General features: G+C 34.3%; 1 protein-coding gene across 2 annotated transcripts in view; it reads left to right on the top strand.

The window, feature by feature from the left end:
* The window catches only part of TPR (translocated promoter region, nuclear basket protein), a 67,322-nt gene that overhangs the window by 40,857 nt on the left and 9,800 nt on the right, over positions 1 to 16,665 (top strand). For both annotated transcript variants that reach the window (XM_027868314.1, XM_027868313.1), the window contains exons 34-44: positions 1,955 to 2,160; positions 2,806 to 2,867; positions 4,328 to 4,536; positions 5,334 to 5,606; positions 7,259 to 7,407; positions 8,440 to 8,520; positions 9,846 to 10,046; positions 11,374 to 11,511; positions 13,122 to 13,209; positions 14,574 to 14,755; positions 16,192 to 16,260. In XM_027868314.1, coding sequence (XP_027724115.1) covers positions 1,955 to 2,160; positions 2,806 to 2,867; positions 4,328 to 4,536; positions 5,334 to 5,606; positions 7,259 to 7,407; positions 8,440 to 8,520; positions 9,846 to 10,046; positions 11,374 to 11,511; positions 13,122 to 13,209; positions 14,574 to 14,755; positions 16,192 to 16,260 — 1,658 coding nt within the window. The remainder of the gene's footprint in view (positions 1 to 1,954; positions 2,161 to 2,805; positions 2,868 to 4,327; positions 4,537 to 5,333; positions 5,607 to 7,258; positions 7,408 to 8,439; positions 8,521 to 9,845; positions 10,047 to 11,373; positions 11,512 to 13,121; positions 13,210 to 14,573; positions 14,756 to 16,191; positions 16,261 to 16,665) is intronic.

Raw genomic sequence — 16,665 nt, 5'->3', positions numbered from 1 at the left:
TTAGTTATAGGTATTTATAGTAAAGGATAGATGATAGAATTTGAGGGTTAGAAGGGCTCTCAAAATCTGTATAATGCAACCCATACTTGAAAGGAGTTTCCACTATAACATAACTCTTCTGCATGGTAGTGCTTGAGGATAGCTATGTGTCCCCTGAAATCTTCTGCAGGCTAAGTGACACCAGTTCCATCAACTGATCTTTATAAGACGTGGATGCAAGGCCTTTCACTGTTGTTTACCATCCTTTGGGTGCTCTTCAGCTTAACAATTTCTTTCTGCTTGAAAGTTATGACCCTCTTAATACAGTGCAAGATCTAGTTCGCTTTTTTGCCTGCTATGTTACTCTGGTGCCTTAGTGAGTTAGCAGCTCACTAAAACATCCAGAACTTGTTCTGAAAAATTGCTGTCTAACCAGGCCTGCCTTTTTTTTTTCCTTTGTACTTATAAAGTTGATTTTTTTTTTTAACTAAAGTGTAAGGCTGCCCATTTATCCCTCTTGAATTGCCTGTTTTTAGATTCTGTCCAGTGCTTTAGACTCATTGAACTTTTTAGGTCATGACTCTTATCATTCAGTATATTAACTATTCCTCCCAACTTAGTGCCATCTACAGATTTCATGGTCATGCCTTCTATACATTTATCCAGGGCATTGATAAAAATCTTAAAAAGCACAGGGCCAAGTACATAATGGATGCTCCCCTAGAGACCTTTTGTCAAGTTGGCATTAAACCATTAATAACTGTTCTTTAAATCCTGGCTGCTAATAGCAAAAAATAGAACTGGAAGAGCCCTCCGGTCACCGAGGCCAATCCTCTCATTTTATAGAAGAGGAAATATGGTCCTACAAGGTTAAAATGATTTACCTAAGTTAGAGGAGGTAAAAGAATAGAATTTGAGCCTAGGTTTTCTGACCCCAGAGCCAGTACTCATTCCACTATTATGAATTCATCTAATTGTGTTATCTACCCCACGTTCCTCCATCTTCTCCACAAGAATAGTGAGAGATACCTTTCAAATACAGTAGGTCATGAGAGAGAGGTTCAGTGGAAACTGAAGTTTTTTGGCTTATGAATGGCATTGCAGTTTTTGTCTAATAGTAATAGGTAGCATTTTATGGTTTACAAAATGCTTTACAAATATTATCTCATTTAATCCTCATAACAACCCTGGTAGGGTCGGTGCTGTTATTATCCCATTTTGTAGATGAAGAAACCAAGGCAGACAGATGACTTTAAATGACTTGCTCATTATCATGAAGTTAAGTATCTGAAGCCAGATTCAAACCCAGGTCTTTTTGACTCCAGGCCCACTGCTTTATCCACTGCACCACCAAACTTCTTAGTAATAAATATGGAAATGTAGTATTTGTCTCCATAGTTTTTATTGTTTCAGGTCTTTTTGACTACTTAGATACTTTTATCCTTGTGTATAAAGAGGCAACATGACAGTGGATAGAGCAAGTGCTGGGCTTAGTCTCACAAATACTTTAGTTCCAATCTAGCCTCTGTCACATTCTAGCTTTGTGACCCTGGGTAAGTCAGTTAGATTGTGTGTGCCTCACACAACTTCCTAAGATTTACGTACAAAAATATAGCTAGATTACAGTCTTCATTCTACTAACCTGAATTTCCCATCTGAAGACATAATTCCTTTGCATGTTTGCATTTTAAATATTAGAATTGAAAACTAGCATCCTAATATGTAATTGTCTACTGATTTCAAACAAATGTAGGTCAATATTAAACTGTTGACTATAGAGATAGATAGATGAGATTCATTTAGAAAAAAGATATTCCTAAATTTAATAAGTAACTTGACAGAAGTGTACACAATGCCTACAGTAGTTGGGACTTGAGTTGAATCTTGAAGGAATTGAATTCTGCCAATCATTTTAATATTGTTCATTTCTACCCTTTTGGTACAAAAGTTATAACATGTGGTGTTATTTGTTCAGGTGTCAAAGATCAATTAACTAAAGAAAATGAAGAGCTTAAACAAAGAAATGGTGCATTAGATCAACAGAAAGATGAGTTGGACGTGCGTATGACTGCCCTTAAATCACAGTATGAAGGTCGAATTAGCCGCTTAGAACGAGAACTCAGGGAACAACAAGAAAGACATCTTGAACAAAGAGATGAGCCTCAGGAAACCACTAGTAAGGTAATTGGTAACTCGGTTACTTTCTCTGCATTTAATCTTATAGCACTCTTTATTCCTCTTTTTCATGTCATAGTATAGTGAGAATGGGACTATTTTCAGTCATGAGACCTAGATTTCGATTCTAGACTATCTATGACCATGGGTATATCTCTTAAAACCTCTGAGTCTCAGTTTCCCCATCCTTAAAATAGGGTTAATAATACTTAGGACTACCTGTCTCATAGGCTTCTTGTCAGGATCATATGTAAACAATAAAGTGCTATTTCACTATGAGCTATTATTTGCTATATTTCTCATCTATATGTATCTTATATCCTCCTGTGTAACAGATTATTACTTTCTCGAGAAATTTGTATTCCCCTAGCACAGTGCATTATACTTACAGGCCTTTGACAAACATTTGTCAAATAAATAATGTGAGTTTTTTTTTTAAATCTTAACATTTTACTGAAGGTCTCCATAATTTTTATTATCTCTTTTTACTCTGTTAATGAATGACTTTGAGCAATTTGTATGTAACTGTTCTTAAAGATGACCAGTAGTAGTTTTTTGAGATCTGGGTACTAGTGCTGTTTTTTGTTTTGTTTTGTTTTGGGGATTTTAGAGGGACTACTTATTCATCTACACAAACTTGTATTTTAATAGGTCCCTGAACAACAAAGACAGATCACACTCAAAACAACTCCAGCTTCAGGTGAAAGAGGAATGTGAGTTTATTTTTCTATTATATTTAAGTTGTTCTCGTAATATAGGAGACCTCCATTGCTGGGAAATCTAAGAATAGTTTCAGAAAGAGTAATCCTATATTGTGCTCCCTTTTAAAGAATAATGATTTTTTTTCCCCTGACAATATGTTTTGAATGGCTTGCCTGTTGTGTCCCAAGTTCTTGCTTTTTCATTGTTCGTTGTATTCTTATTTAGGAATTAGGAAGAGACTCTCTTGAGCATTGAGGTTTCTCTCCTAACTCTTCTAATAGCTTCTACCTTCTTATTCTTTTCCCAACAAAGATGGGCTGTTCCTCATCTTATTAAAAAAAAAAATAGGTGGCCGTAGGAACAGTGAACAAAATTGGAGAGATCTGACATGGGCGACACTGGCAAACAAAAAACAGTTGAACGTGTGCTGGGTTGTCTCATAGTACAGATATTTGTTCAAAATGCTGAAACAATCAGTCAAGGAAATTTCCTGCTTTGTTTGTTTTTATTGTTGTTGTTTGGGTTGGGGGGGAGAGGTTGTTATGAATGGTAAGTGAAAATTCTTAATTTGTAAACCCTTTCCTTTTTGGGGGGGTGGGGGAAGGGCGAATTGTAGTTAACTGACTTGCCCATGGTCACATAGCTAGTAAATATCTGAGGCTCCATTTGAATTCAGGGCCAGTGCTCTTTCCACTGGGCCACCTAACTGCCCTGTGCCCCTTTCATTTAAAACTTGTTAATTAAAGGAACATAGCTGAACTTTATTTTAAGAAAAAATTCTTGGGCAGCTAGGTGGCGCAGTGGATAGGGCTCTGGCCTTGGAGTCAGGAGGATCTGAGTTCAAATGTGACCTCAGACACTTAACATTTACTAGCTGTGTGACCCTGGACAAGTCACTTAACCATTGCCTGACCAAAAAGAAAAATCTTAATTGAGTTTTAAAATTCTCCTACTTACTGTCTTCTATCTTCCCATTTCCAGTCTTGGAAATGATTCCTGAACCAATGAAAGGAAGTTGAAATTTCTTAGCTCTTATTTCAGGAGGCTCATTTGCAGTCTGCTTTTTGTAGATCTAATATGTAGGCCTTACATAAAATCTCAAATTTTCCATTTTCATTAATTTCACGTTGACTATGATTCTTGTACTTTGTTCTCTATCATATGAAAAATTTGTCAAATTAGATTCTTTTCCTTTTTTTTCTTAAAATATCTTTCCATAAGAAAAGGATATTCATAACATTGAGGATTAAAGCCAATTGGCATTGAAGAGGTTCTTTTTTTAGGGTGCCTGGTTTTATATAACTTAATCAGATCTTAATTATTTTTTTAATCTAGAAAATCTACATAATACTGTTTTTTGAATAACATTAAAAACCATGCTACACCTCAGTGGTGTGTATGGAATAGAAAAACTTCAGATTTTTAAATTTATTTGTCAAAAGCTAGTTTTAAAAATATCTGTTATCTTTAGTGCTAGTACATCAGATCCACCAACAGCCAATATCAAGCCAACTCCTGTTGTATCTACTCCAAGCAAAGTGACAGCTGCTGCCATAGCTGGGAATAAGTCAACACCTAGAGCTAGTATCCGACCAATGGTTACGCCTGCAACAGTTACAAATCCAACCACTACTCCAACAGCTACAGTGATGCCCACAACACAGGTGGAATCTCAAGAAGGTAAGCAGACCAAAGGGTAAACTGCTCAATAATCAGTGGTTTCTTGTTTATATTATCTATATTATTTCCACTAAGTGGTTCACCTGGATAGTGGTGACATCATTGGAAGGAACAACTTCTCACTGTACCTAAGATATACCAGTAGTGGTAAAAGAGGGTTGTGTTTTGTTTTTTAAGTAAAACAAACTAAATCCTTAAAGTTTTAAAGAGTAAATAGAAGAAATATTTAATACATTATAGCAGGGCAGTGTGCTATGTTTTTAATACCTCTAACATCTTGGACATTTTAAATTAATTTCCATTTTTATACTTGCGTATTTGAGGGGTAGCATGTTAAAGGGGACGAAGTACACTTATAATCAGAAAGACCTGGATTCACTATAGTATACCCTCAAATAATCTCATAGTATATCAGAATCTCTTTAAAATGAGGGTATACATTTGCATTCCCTATCCTGCAGTGTTATTGTAAGGAAGTATTTTATTGTAAAGCACTATACAAATGTCAGTTGTGTTGTTATTGCATGGAATTTCAACTTGTAGAAGTTTAGGATTGGGTTTATTCTTATTAGCAGAGGAGCATTTAACTACACATAGTGTGATGTTGATACACTATGGAAAAATATTTGAAAGATAACAGTTCTTATATTATCATTTACTACTAATAGCATCTTATTTGCTATGCCTTCCTAAAAAATTTAAAATCAGTATTTGGAAAGATCTGAACAGTAGAAGGTAACTGCTTGTTTGTTTTTGGTTTTGGTTTTTTAATTAAACTTTAATCTTTTCTCTTTCAGCTATGCAGTCAGAAGGACCTGTGGATCATGTTCCAGTTTTTGGAAGTACAAGTGGGTCTGTTCGTTCTACCAGTCCCAATGTCCAGCCCTCTATCTCTCAGCCCATTTTAACTGTTCAGCAACAAACACAGGCTACAGCCTTCGTGCAGCCCACTCAACAAAGTCATCCTCAGATCGAGCCTGCTAGCCAAGAACTATCCCCCAGCATTGTAGAAGTTGTACAAAGTTCACCAATTGAAAGACCTTCCACTTCAACAGCAGTGTTTGGTACCGGTAAGTTTAATCTTATAAATAAAAGTTGCACTTAGTAATATAGCAGGAAACACTTTTCCCCCCTGCTATGGTAAGGATGATTTCCCCAGATTATTAACATTTTGAAGTCTTCAGTGAATTTTTGGATTTCACCCATTCATATCTGAATAAAATCTCCTTTGTCAGAAATTTTTATTTTATGTTTGGGAACTTAGGCACTTCTGGTTTTTTTGTTTTTGTTTTTGTGGGTTTTTTGGGGTTTTGTTTTTTTTTTTGTGGTTTTTTTTTTTTTAGTTTTTTTGGCATATTAGAATGTATTCCTAAAAGTTTACTTAGTCTGTGCAAACATGATAGAGTATTTCACAGTTTTTAGATCACCTATAAAACTCTGCTATTAAACAAATTCATAAAAATCTTTGCTAGTAATTTGTGCCCCAGATCCTAAAGACCGCTGCCATCTTGGACATCACTACATATGAACTCTGATATACAGTCAGTTATCAAGTCTTGTCATTTTTTCCTTCATAATAATAACAATAATAATAGTAATAATAGTGTTTATGTATACTCTCAGGTTTGCAAAGTGCTTTACAAATATTATTTTATCCTCACAACAACCCTTTGAGATAGGTACTATTATTATCACCATTTTACAGATAAGGAAAATAAGGCTGTGAGAGAGGTTAAGTGATATGTCCAGGTTCACACACCTAGTAAATGTCCAAAAAAATGTTTGAACTAGAGCCTGCCTGTTTCCAAGTTAATCGGTGTCCACTGTGCTACCTAGCCGCCTTAATTGCAAGACCTGAATTTTTTTTTTTTTAATTCATGACCACACCGAAGAGCCAGTTCTTTTCAAATATTTATGCTATAAATATAATCCGTGGAAGGGTAGGTTCCAAGCTCTCCCCCATTTATAATAAAAATTCATCTTAACACTTTATAAATCACAAATGCCAGAAATATAGACCAAACTAAGACTAATGAATCACATGTATGACTAATATTTGGTTGGCTCTGTTAGTTACAGATTTTATCAGTGCCATAATAATATACAGTTCTATCATGTGGACAACCAGCAAGAGTCTTACAATGGAATTTTGTAAACTTAGGTCTTTGTTAATGGCATAGAAAACATTTAAACTATAACTAAAAAAATCTTTACTGTGTCTTAGTCAGTAGACATTTATTAAGCACCTTCTATGTGCCAGGCATTGTGCTAAGCCCTAAGGATACAAATATGAAAAAGATAGTCCCTGTATTCAAGGAACTCAGAATCTGATGGGGGAAGACAACACAGAAAGGGGTAGGAGCAGGGAGGAGCAAATTGGAGTCCAGTCCATGGAGCACAAGCTGGAAGGAAATGAAGAGATAACTGCCTGGGAGCCCTCTTTAAGTGGAGGTTTGGGGAGGAGTTCTTTGTTCTTCCCTCCAATCAGAGAGAAAGAAGGTGCTGAAGGGTACAGATGAGATGAAAATACCAAAGCTGATATAATCTGGCAGGTTGTTGAGGTTCCTAATGACAAATTTTCCTGGGAGCATGATGGAGTCCAGTGCCAAGTAATTTGGTCAAGGAACAAAAGTCCATTTCAGGGGGAAGAGAAATTGCATGTGATCTCTTTTCAAGCACTGTTTACTATTACAATTTTTAAAATAGTGATTTGATTTCGAAGTTTCAGCTACTCCAAGTTCATCTCTGCCTAAACGTGCACGTGAAGAGGAAGATGATAGCACCATAGAGACATCAGAGCAAGTCTCTGATGAAGCAGTAGATATGCCTCTCTCAAAGAAATTGAAAAGCATACCCCCTGTAGGACCTGAGGTGTGTAACAAAATAATGCATTCTAATGTTTGCTGATGTTTTTGCCTTTTAGGAGTGAATACCTGATTTGGGTTCATTGACACAATTTAATTTTGCTTTAAATCTTATGGATGTAGAAATAGAGTAAAGTACAAGAAAAATCTCTGCATAAGAAATATCGCCTGAACTAATAACTCAGTAATTGTGAACCATGTTCATTATAAACAGGAAAGATCTAATACGACAAAGAAATTTGGAATGTGCCATAGAATAGTAAAATGAATTTGGACCTTTATTTTTCCTGTGATAATGAACTGCCTTAAAAGTATAAATATAATGAAATGGCTTTTTAGCTCCACATATCCAAAACTCCTAAATTTGTTCAAGTGGCATGTTTTCTTTGTGCCATCAGTGTACTGACAATAAGCTTTAATTTGTATACACCAAAGAAAAATGAGAATGTTGTTTACTAAGCATTCCTTTAAAAAACAAGTGTGTACAAAAGAAAGTACATTTATATAGTAAAAATGGGACATTTTACATCCAAACCTAAAAAGTCCATAGATAGTTTGAGAGCAGGGACAGGAGAAAAAGAGAAGCTATGGGTTTTTTTATAATTGTATTTTAATATAATTGGGTTCCTTTATGTATCTATGTATTTTATTTTATACATTTAAAAACATTATGAAAGGGTCCACAGGCTTCACCAAACTACCGGAGGGTTCCTTAACATAAAAAAAGGTTACAAACCTAGAGTAAAAGTACATAAAGAAATGAACTATTCCTCTTTAGGTCTTTTGCTTATAATTGTATAGTTACCATAATGCTACATATTTTCTCTAGATTACTAATGATAATCTAGATGCTGACCTTTTAAATCTAAATTAAAATCTTCCTTTTGATCAGAGTCAAATTTTCTGATTTTATTTGATGGTTTTAGTGTAGTGGTGTATTGCTTAAATATATGTATTATATTTTACGATCTTCATCAAATACCTAAAGAGTTAACATAGGCAAAACATTATTTTTGATTTTATATACATCATGATTCAGGAAGAAGTTACGGCAGAAGAGAGCACTGATGGGGAGGTCGAGCCCCTTGTAAATCAGGATTCACAAGATTCTATTGGAGAAGTAAGTGAAACATAAATGAATTTAAGTAATAAGATAACAAGTGATTTGAATCAGTTTTACTTTTAGAAATGTAAGCATCTGGGAAATTTTTTAATTCCTTCCTTATGATTTTCCTTTTCATTTGATAAATGATTTTTGTGCAGTCACATTTGTTTCTAAAAATTATTGTTGCCCAGAAAAATATTCCCAATATTAGGTTAATTTTATTTTAGCAGCAAGGAACTAATGGATTAAAAGCTTTGTTATCTAGCATTTTGGATTCAGCATCCAGGTTAACTGAAGTCATGTGGCCCTACTGTTGTTTTGCCTTATTGGTTCTTTTGCTTTCATAAAACATCATTATTCAAAAAGACTTGTGAAGCTTTTCTATTTGTAGAGAAACTGAATTTTTTTTTTTAGGTGATTTGTTCCCAGATTAATTATTAACTAAATTTGTAGCCCAGGTGATTTTATTGCTTCATTTAGCTGTCTTTGAAGTAAGATGTGCAGTTGCCAACTCTGTTTTTCCTTTAGTATATGCAGCAAGTTAAACCTTTAAATGCAAAGATAGTGGAAAGTGGTATCTCTTTATCCACTGTGTTTCAGATAGCCTTGGAACTAAAAGGAAAATAGTTGGTAATGTGTGAATTTCTATTGTGTCACATTTTATACCTACCATGAAAATAATTTTTCTTAGGCATAGCAAAACCTGCTGTTGGTTTTGAAGTAATACACAAAGGCATTTTGACCTGTCCTTCAACTTTTCATAATCATATCCACTATCAGTAAACAATTCTGTTTCTATTGTACTAATTTTAAGCCAAACTCATGGATCAGAGAATTGATTTTTTTAAAAAATGACCGTGTCAGAATTTGGGGAAAAACATGTTTTAATTATATTTTGTCTTTTAAATTTTTTTCCATGGTAATGAACATTATTTTTCTTGGATGGCACTAGTTAATGGTATATTTGTAGCAGCTACTATAGATTATTTCATGCCAGAAAATAGGCTTTTTTAAAAAATTCTAACAAGATGAAAAAAATGATTACAGAATTTTTTTAGTTGCTACTATTTAATGGATGAAAAATCTTATTAAGAATTTTGATTTTTAATGTTCTTTTAGTGATGTGATAAGGAGTTTTAGGAAAGTCATTAAAGTATTGTGATTTCTTTCTTGATAAATATAAGCCTATATATAGGCTTATTTTGAGAGGTATATCTATTAAATAAGTTAGGGTATTTGAAAGAAACATTTTTTATTTAAATACTGTTATTAATTCTTCTTTTGGCTAAGTGCAGCCTAAAAGTTACTCTTTATTTCAGCTTATTTCTTTGTTTTTTAAGGGAGTCACTCAGGGAGATTATACTCCTATGGAGGACAGTGAAGAAACTTCTCAATCCCTTCAGATTGATCTTGGACCCCTGCAGTCAGATCAGCAGACTTTAACCTCTTGCCAGGATGCCCAGTCCAAAAGAGATGATGTCATTGTGATAGAGAGTGATGATGAAGATGATGCTGATGATGAAAATGATGGTGAACAAGAGGTAACTGTGGCGTGTAATTAGCTGATCATAGGCCCTTTTTAGTAAAGTATAAGTTCTGATTTCCCGCAGGCTCAGTTAAGTAGTTTTACCCCTTTTCTGAGGTTTTGGTCTTGACATATTATAACATTATAAAGTTCAGTAAGATATACTTGCTTTTAGTGTTAGGTTTTAATACATTTTTCTGACTTTAGGATCCTTAGGTATTTGCTCTGAACTTAATGCAACTTAATACCTTTGATAATTTGTTATATGACTTGAAGATATTCAAGTCCTGTTGCTTCCTCAGGGACACATTGCTTTTGTAACTAGACTGACCTACTAATATAGACACCCTATCAATTAGTGCCTTTGAAGGAAAAAACTGAAAGGTCATCTTGCCCTGTTCCTCTTGGGGGAAAAAAAAATTACCTGGTACCTAGTACCTTACTAGGCTTTCCTTTCGGAAGAGAAAGGGATTCTGTGATGCTTCTTAGGATGAGGAACTTTATTTTTTTAAAGCCTTACTTACTACCTTTTAGAAGTAGCCGGGGAGCTCCAGTCTGCTACTTAGAGGCAAATTATGGTGAGGATGAAACTGGCAATTTTTTGCAGTTACTGAACTAAGGGCAACCCAATGACAAAGGCAGTAATTTATTAGTAAAAATATGTAGACTATACAATGTTTACCACTTTGGCATAACACATTTGGCATAACACTAGTCTAGCATTGTTCCTTTATCAGATTTTGTCATTTTTCATTCTTTATAAATGTTAATATAAACTTCCTTCTTTTTTTTAAGGTGAGGCAGTTGAGGTTAAGTGACTTGCCCAGGGTCACACAGCTAGTAAGTGTCAAGTGTCTGGTCTGAGACTAGATTTGAACTCAGGTCCTCCTGACTCCAGGGCCAGTGCTATATCCACTTTGCAATCTAATGCCCCCCCAATATAAACTTCTTTTTAAAAGCAAGTCAGTTACAGACTTCAGTATTATTTACTGTACATAAAAATGGAGTACTTGAAGACTTGTGGGTAGAGGGAAGGTTTTGATTTGGATCTCTTAGTTGCTGTCTAGTTTTGTTACACAGACCAAGCCTTAAGCATTTATTGTTCCCAAGGTACTTGTCATAGATAATATAGCCTAAGGGATATCAATTTCATTTTGAGCATTAACTCTAAATAACGCTCCAGTTTCTACAACTTGACCCAATAATGTTGAAGTTGCTAGTGTACTACAGTTTCAGTACTTCATCTCTTCTGATCAGCACGTGTTCTTTTGAATTACTGGCTATTAAGATAGGCATCTCAGCTTACTTGTCTAGACATTTTTTATTTGCAATTTTCCTAATAGGATTATGAGGAGGATGATGAGGATGATGATGATGATGACGATGATGAAGACACAGGGATGGGAGATGAAGGTGAAGATAGTAATGAAGGCACTGGTAGTGCAGATGGCAATGATGGCTATGAAGCTGATGATGCTGAGGTAAAACATAATCTTCACCAGCTTTTTTTTTCCCCAAAAATTTATCTTTTATTTTTTTTTTTAAAGATGAATTTGCTTTAGGGAAGTTATTATCCTATGTGTTGATACCAATAATGCAAAAACTGTCACGAGTAGTCCAAGCAGCCATCTTAATATACCCTAATGCATTGAATCTTTTGAACTTAGTATTTCATTTCATCCACTATTTTTGGTATCTTCCAATAAAATCATATTAAAAATCCAATAAAATCACATTGTCTTGACTTCTTAACCTCAAATTCTGGCAGCTCCTACCAAGCTGGAAAGTCATAAATTATAGGACTGACAACAAATTTCTGTCATTCTTAAAACAGTCTAGTTTAAAATTTGCAGAGGCCCATCACCCAAAAATTGGCCATCAGAAGTTGCATTTTTTTGGCTGCAGCAACTCAACCATCTCTTACAGTGTGCAAGGTAAACTATCAGCATGAGATGCAAGAGTATCTGCACAAATGAAATCACAATTCAAACAATTAAAAATGATTATTAAATATATAACCATTTTTGTTTGGTTTTTGAATTTATCAGAAATTTTTAATTTATTTTAAAAAGTTCATGAATGTTGACAAACTCTTCAAAGTCTTAAAGAAATAACAATATTTTTAGTGAATCAAAATAATATTAATGTTAAATTTTTTTGCCTTGGACTAAATGAAAGATTATTTTGGGACCTACTTGGAGATGTTAATTGAAATTTCACCTTGGAGAAGCATGATATAGTGGAAAGAATGTTGAACTTGGAAGCAAAGGTCTGTGTTGGAATCCTACTAACAGCATGTAATAGCTATGGGACCAAGTGACAAATTGTTTAAGCTCCCTGAGCTTTAAAGGAATAATATCTATATAATAGGGTTATTCTGAGGATCAAATGAGCTGATAGATCTAGTATAGTCCAGCCTCCCCGTTTTACAGGTGAAGAAACATACTTCATAATAGCCTTAAAGCATGATAAAAATGCAAGATATCATTATTGTTAATAGCTCCTTTGGTAAGACTTGTGCAGTTTTTTCAGTTAGTACATTAAAGCATACAAAATGGAACATAAATGTACCTGCTGGTATTCAAAATCAAATTTATATTAAAGTTATTGTTGAGTTAGTAACGATTTCTTGAGATTGTTTTTAGATGTTTGGATAAATAGCTACTTTTGTATTTCTGAAAATTTGCCAAATGTATCACAAAATAAGGGACTTAAAATAATAAAATTTTAGAGCTGGAAAGTGCCTTATAAATCATTAGTTCAGCTCTAATTTTATAAATTCAGTAACAAGCACAGACTAGATTGGTAACTTGAACACAGATAATTAAGTCCTGTCAACTGTCACCTAATGCCTAGTACAATATTCTTTCTACCATATCACAGTATCTCATTTTTGCATTATTAAAAGGATATATCTGTAGAAATGTAGTTTTAAATTGCCAGCTTCTTCTGAAATCAAATGTCAATGTGTTGCTGTCTAAAATTACTTACTTATTAATATGTTGCTGTTTCACTCTAGATAATTTATTGTACTCTGTAGTATTGAATGCTGTTCATTTGTATCAAGTCATCAGAGTGATTTTATGTTCAGGGTTGTGATGGTACTGATCCAGGTACTGAAACAGAAGAAAGTACAGGAGGTGAAAGTAGCCAGAGAGCTGCAGATTCTCAGAACAGTGGTAAGATTAAATGCTATAGTTTTTGTTTGGGGGCAGTATTATTAGTATGGGGGTAAGAGTTGCGTTTTACTTGTTTTTAAAGCAAAAATAAAAGAACCCTTCTTTTAAAAAATTTACTGTAGATTTGTTTCAAAATACATCGCTCATTTTTATAAAACTGGGATTGATCCTGACCATGACTTAGGTTATAACTTTAAAGAGAATTAATGTGTTAGTGGACTGAATTCAAATTCCACAGGCATAAATTCTTATCTCATTTCTCATTACTTAACTGGTTAACCTGGAACAAGTCAGCATTTCTCTGTTTCCTTACGGATTTGGGAATGCTAAGTTCCTTGCCTCAAGGACTATGTAATGGTAAACTGAAAATATGTGAAATGTTGAAAAGTATAAATCAATCTATAAATGCACGAGAATATTAAGTTTTTCAGTGGAGTTGTTTTAGAACTTCTAAGAAAACAGCAACAAAGTACGTTGCCATTAATTTCTCTTTTGTCTTCTGCCACCAGCAGAGGTCAGTCTAAGCTTCTAAAGGAATAGTAGCAAAGCTACATACTTGAAATGTGTCTGAATTTGTAATTTTGTAATCAGAGATTTATAGCTGAAAGGGACCTCAGAAGTCGTCTACTCTAATATTTTACAGACAAGGAAACCAAGGCTTAGACGGGTTATGTAATCTTCATTTTGGGGTTGATTGATACTTTTCAGAATTGATTGGTGAAATCTTCCAAGCACTGATCCACTCATCAATGTAAAACCCTATTCCAGCTTCCATAACAGGGAATTTCTATCTTTATACTACCTGGAGGAACCAAACAGCTAAAGATAATATGTGAAGTATACTAACTTTTGCCTTAGTAGAAAGTCTTCCCTAAAGTGCTATTTCAATGCTTCCTTATGATATAGAAATGACCCTAGCTGTTAAGCAGCTTTGGTAGCAGAAGATAGACACTAACATATTCTTCCAAGCCAGAAAAGCTTCTTCATGTATGGACCTACTCCAAACTGTATGTCCTTTGTACCAAAGATCAACCTAACAAGTTTGGAGAGGCTCATTACAACATTGGTTACAGGGTGCTGGATTTTATGGCCAAGAAACCCTTAAAGACCTTGTCCTGAGTTGTAGAGGAATTGAAATCAGCATCAGTGTAGGATAAAGCAATAAAATTACAGATCAGTCCTAAAATGTTAGACGTCCTAAGAATGTTAAAATGTGATTTCATTGTTTTTCAAGGCTAATCTGATTGTTCTCGGATCTACTTACTTATCCATATGGTGAAAACAAGTGCTAACAGGATTATTTAGTCCAAAATGTCAGTTCAGCCAGTGGTGACAATTTTGTATCGTTTTTCTTTCCACTAAAGGTGAAGGGAGTTCTGTTACAGAATCATCTCTGTCCCATGAAAATTGTAGAGAACAACAACCATCATCAGCATCTGAAAGACAGGGTCCTCGAGCACCTCAGTCACCCCGAAGACCACCTCACCCACTTCCTCCAAGACTAACTATCCATGCACCTCCTCAGGAGTTGGGACCACCAGTCCAGGTACTAAGAAGGGCTATTTATTTTAAAGGATCTGACTTGTAGAAAATACATTAGCTTTTTTCTATTTTTCATTTTATTTCTCTTTGATAATATTCTTCCATTTACTGGTATTGAATATATTCTTAAATTACCCAAACAAGTGCTTGCTCTTGGATTTCGTCTTCCTCAAATATGGCAGTGATTTATTTGCTGGCTTATATAAGTGGTGAGAAGTTTAGAAAGAACAAGGCGAAGCAGTGAGTAGGTGTAATTTGGAATTATTGTAGTCACGGTTGACAGAAAAAATTGATCACTCTTTCCATTGTTAAAAGCAAAATTTTGAGTAGGTTGAATTTCATATAAAATTTAGTCTAGCAACTAGTTACTTTTTCTGTGTGGAAGAAAAGAAATCTTTGAATTGCTTCCATTTTTTTTCTTCAGGATATATTATTTGCTGTTTGTGCCCATGTATTTTTGTACCTGTGTACTCATACTTGTAAATTTCTAGATTATATAGGTATGTTTTGTATTGAATTTCAGTCTGATGCTTTTTAGCAGCAATGGATTTGATTATCTCCAAGTTTTGATAGCTAGTTTTGAGTAGTAGAAACAAGAGTTTAAAGGTGAACATGTATGCCACCTTTATACCCCATGATGTGTGCTATGTGTATTGTATTTAGATATAGAGAGAGATGCGTGTGTGTGTGTGTGTGTGTGTGTGTGTGTGTGTGTGTGTGTTTAAAATTACATCATCATGTAGAGCAATGGCCCTGGAGTCAGGAGGACCTGAGTTCAAATATGGCCTCAGACACTTGACGCTTATGAGCTTTTGTGACCCTGGGCAAGTCACTTAACCACATTGCCTAGCGAAAGAAAAAAGAGAAAATGACATCATCATAGACAAAAATGACATTAATCCTTAACTAGAAGATATATAATGATCTTGGAAATTTACTATAGAAAACCTATAAATTTCTCGGGAAGTCAGAATTTATTTAGAGCCATAAAGTACAAAGGTCTGGGACTTTATGGCACAGTAGATAACATTTTTAAATAGAAAAGGGATTAAGCATAAGCCTTAGTGTAATTATAAAAAATATACATAATTATATATCTTTCCTCTTAGTAAACACAAGTCTTATTTTTCTTTTTCATAATACCTTATTGGTTTAATTAGTTATATGCATTTGAAAATAAAGCTTCATTTAAAAAATATTATACACTGTCATTTATACTTGCTTTATCTACCCTTATTCCAAATTAATGGGTTTTCCTGTTTTTTAATCCAAGATTCAGATCATTGCATAGTTGCTAATATAATTAAAGAATAATTTTTTCATTATGCATTAGGTAATTCAGTGATTAGCTAGTTAGCTGCTTCTATTCTTCTTTACTGTTTTGTTTGGTTTTGGTTAAATCCCTTAGAAAATATCATCCTATTATTCCTTACCACACAGAGAATCCAGATGACACGAAGACAGTCAGTTGGACGAGGGCTTCAGCTGACTCCTGGGATAGGTGGTATGGTAAGTAATAACTGCTTAAGAAAATATTGTTGGGACTAAAAGCATTTCCATCTCTGGTTTGTAAGATAAGTTTGAAATAGCAATCATATGTTAGCATTTTTTTAAAAAGTCAAGCATATGGCAAAACAAAATTCCTTCCTCAGGGAGCAATAACTTCATTCAGTGGCTTTTGCTCCTAAAAATTTCTAGCACTAAATTAAAATCTTCATAAATTATATCTCGTGTTATTTTTCACATATGTCCCCTTCTTTCTGCTTACACCATGACCATCACCCTCATTCAAGCCCTCATTATGTCTTGCCTGTACCATTAGAATAACCTTCTAATATACTATCTCCCTTTATCCAGTATCTCTGCACAGCTTCCACATTTTTATTTATAATGCACAAGTCTGACCGTACCATT

Source organism: Vombatus ursinus, unplaced genomic scaffold (assembly GCF_900497805.2).
Source record: "Vombatus ursinus unplaced genomic scaffold, bare-nosed wombat genome assembly UNPS02014789.1, whole genome shotgun sequence".
Taxonomy (NCBI): domain Eukaryota; kingdom Metazoa; phylum Chordata; class Mammalia; order Diprotodontia; family Vombatidae; genus Vombatus; species Vombatus ursinus.
This window is presented reverse-complemented; position numbering and strand designations above follow the sequence as displayed.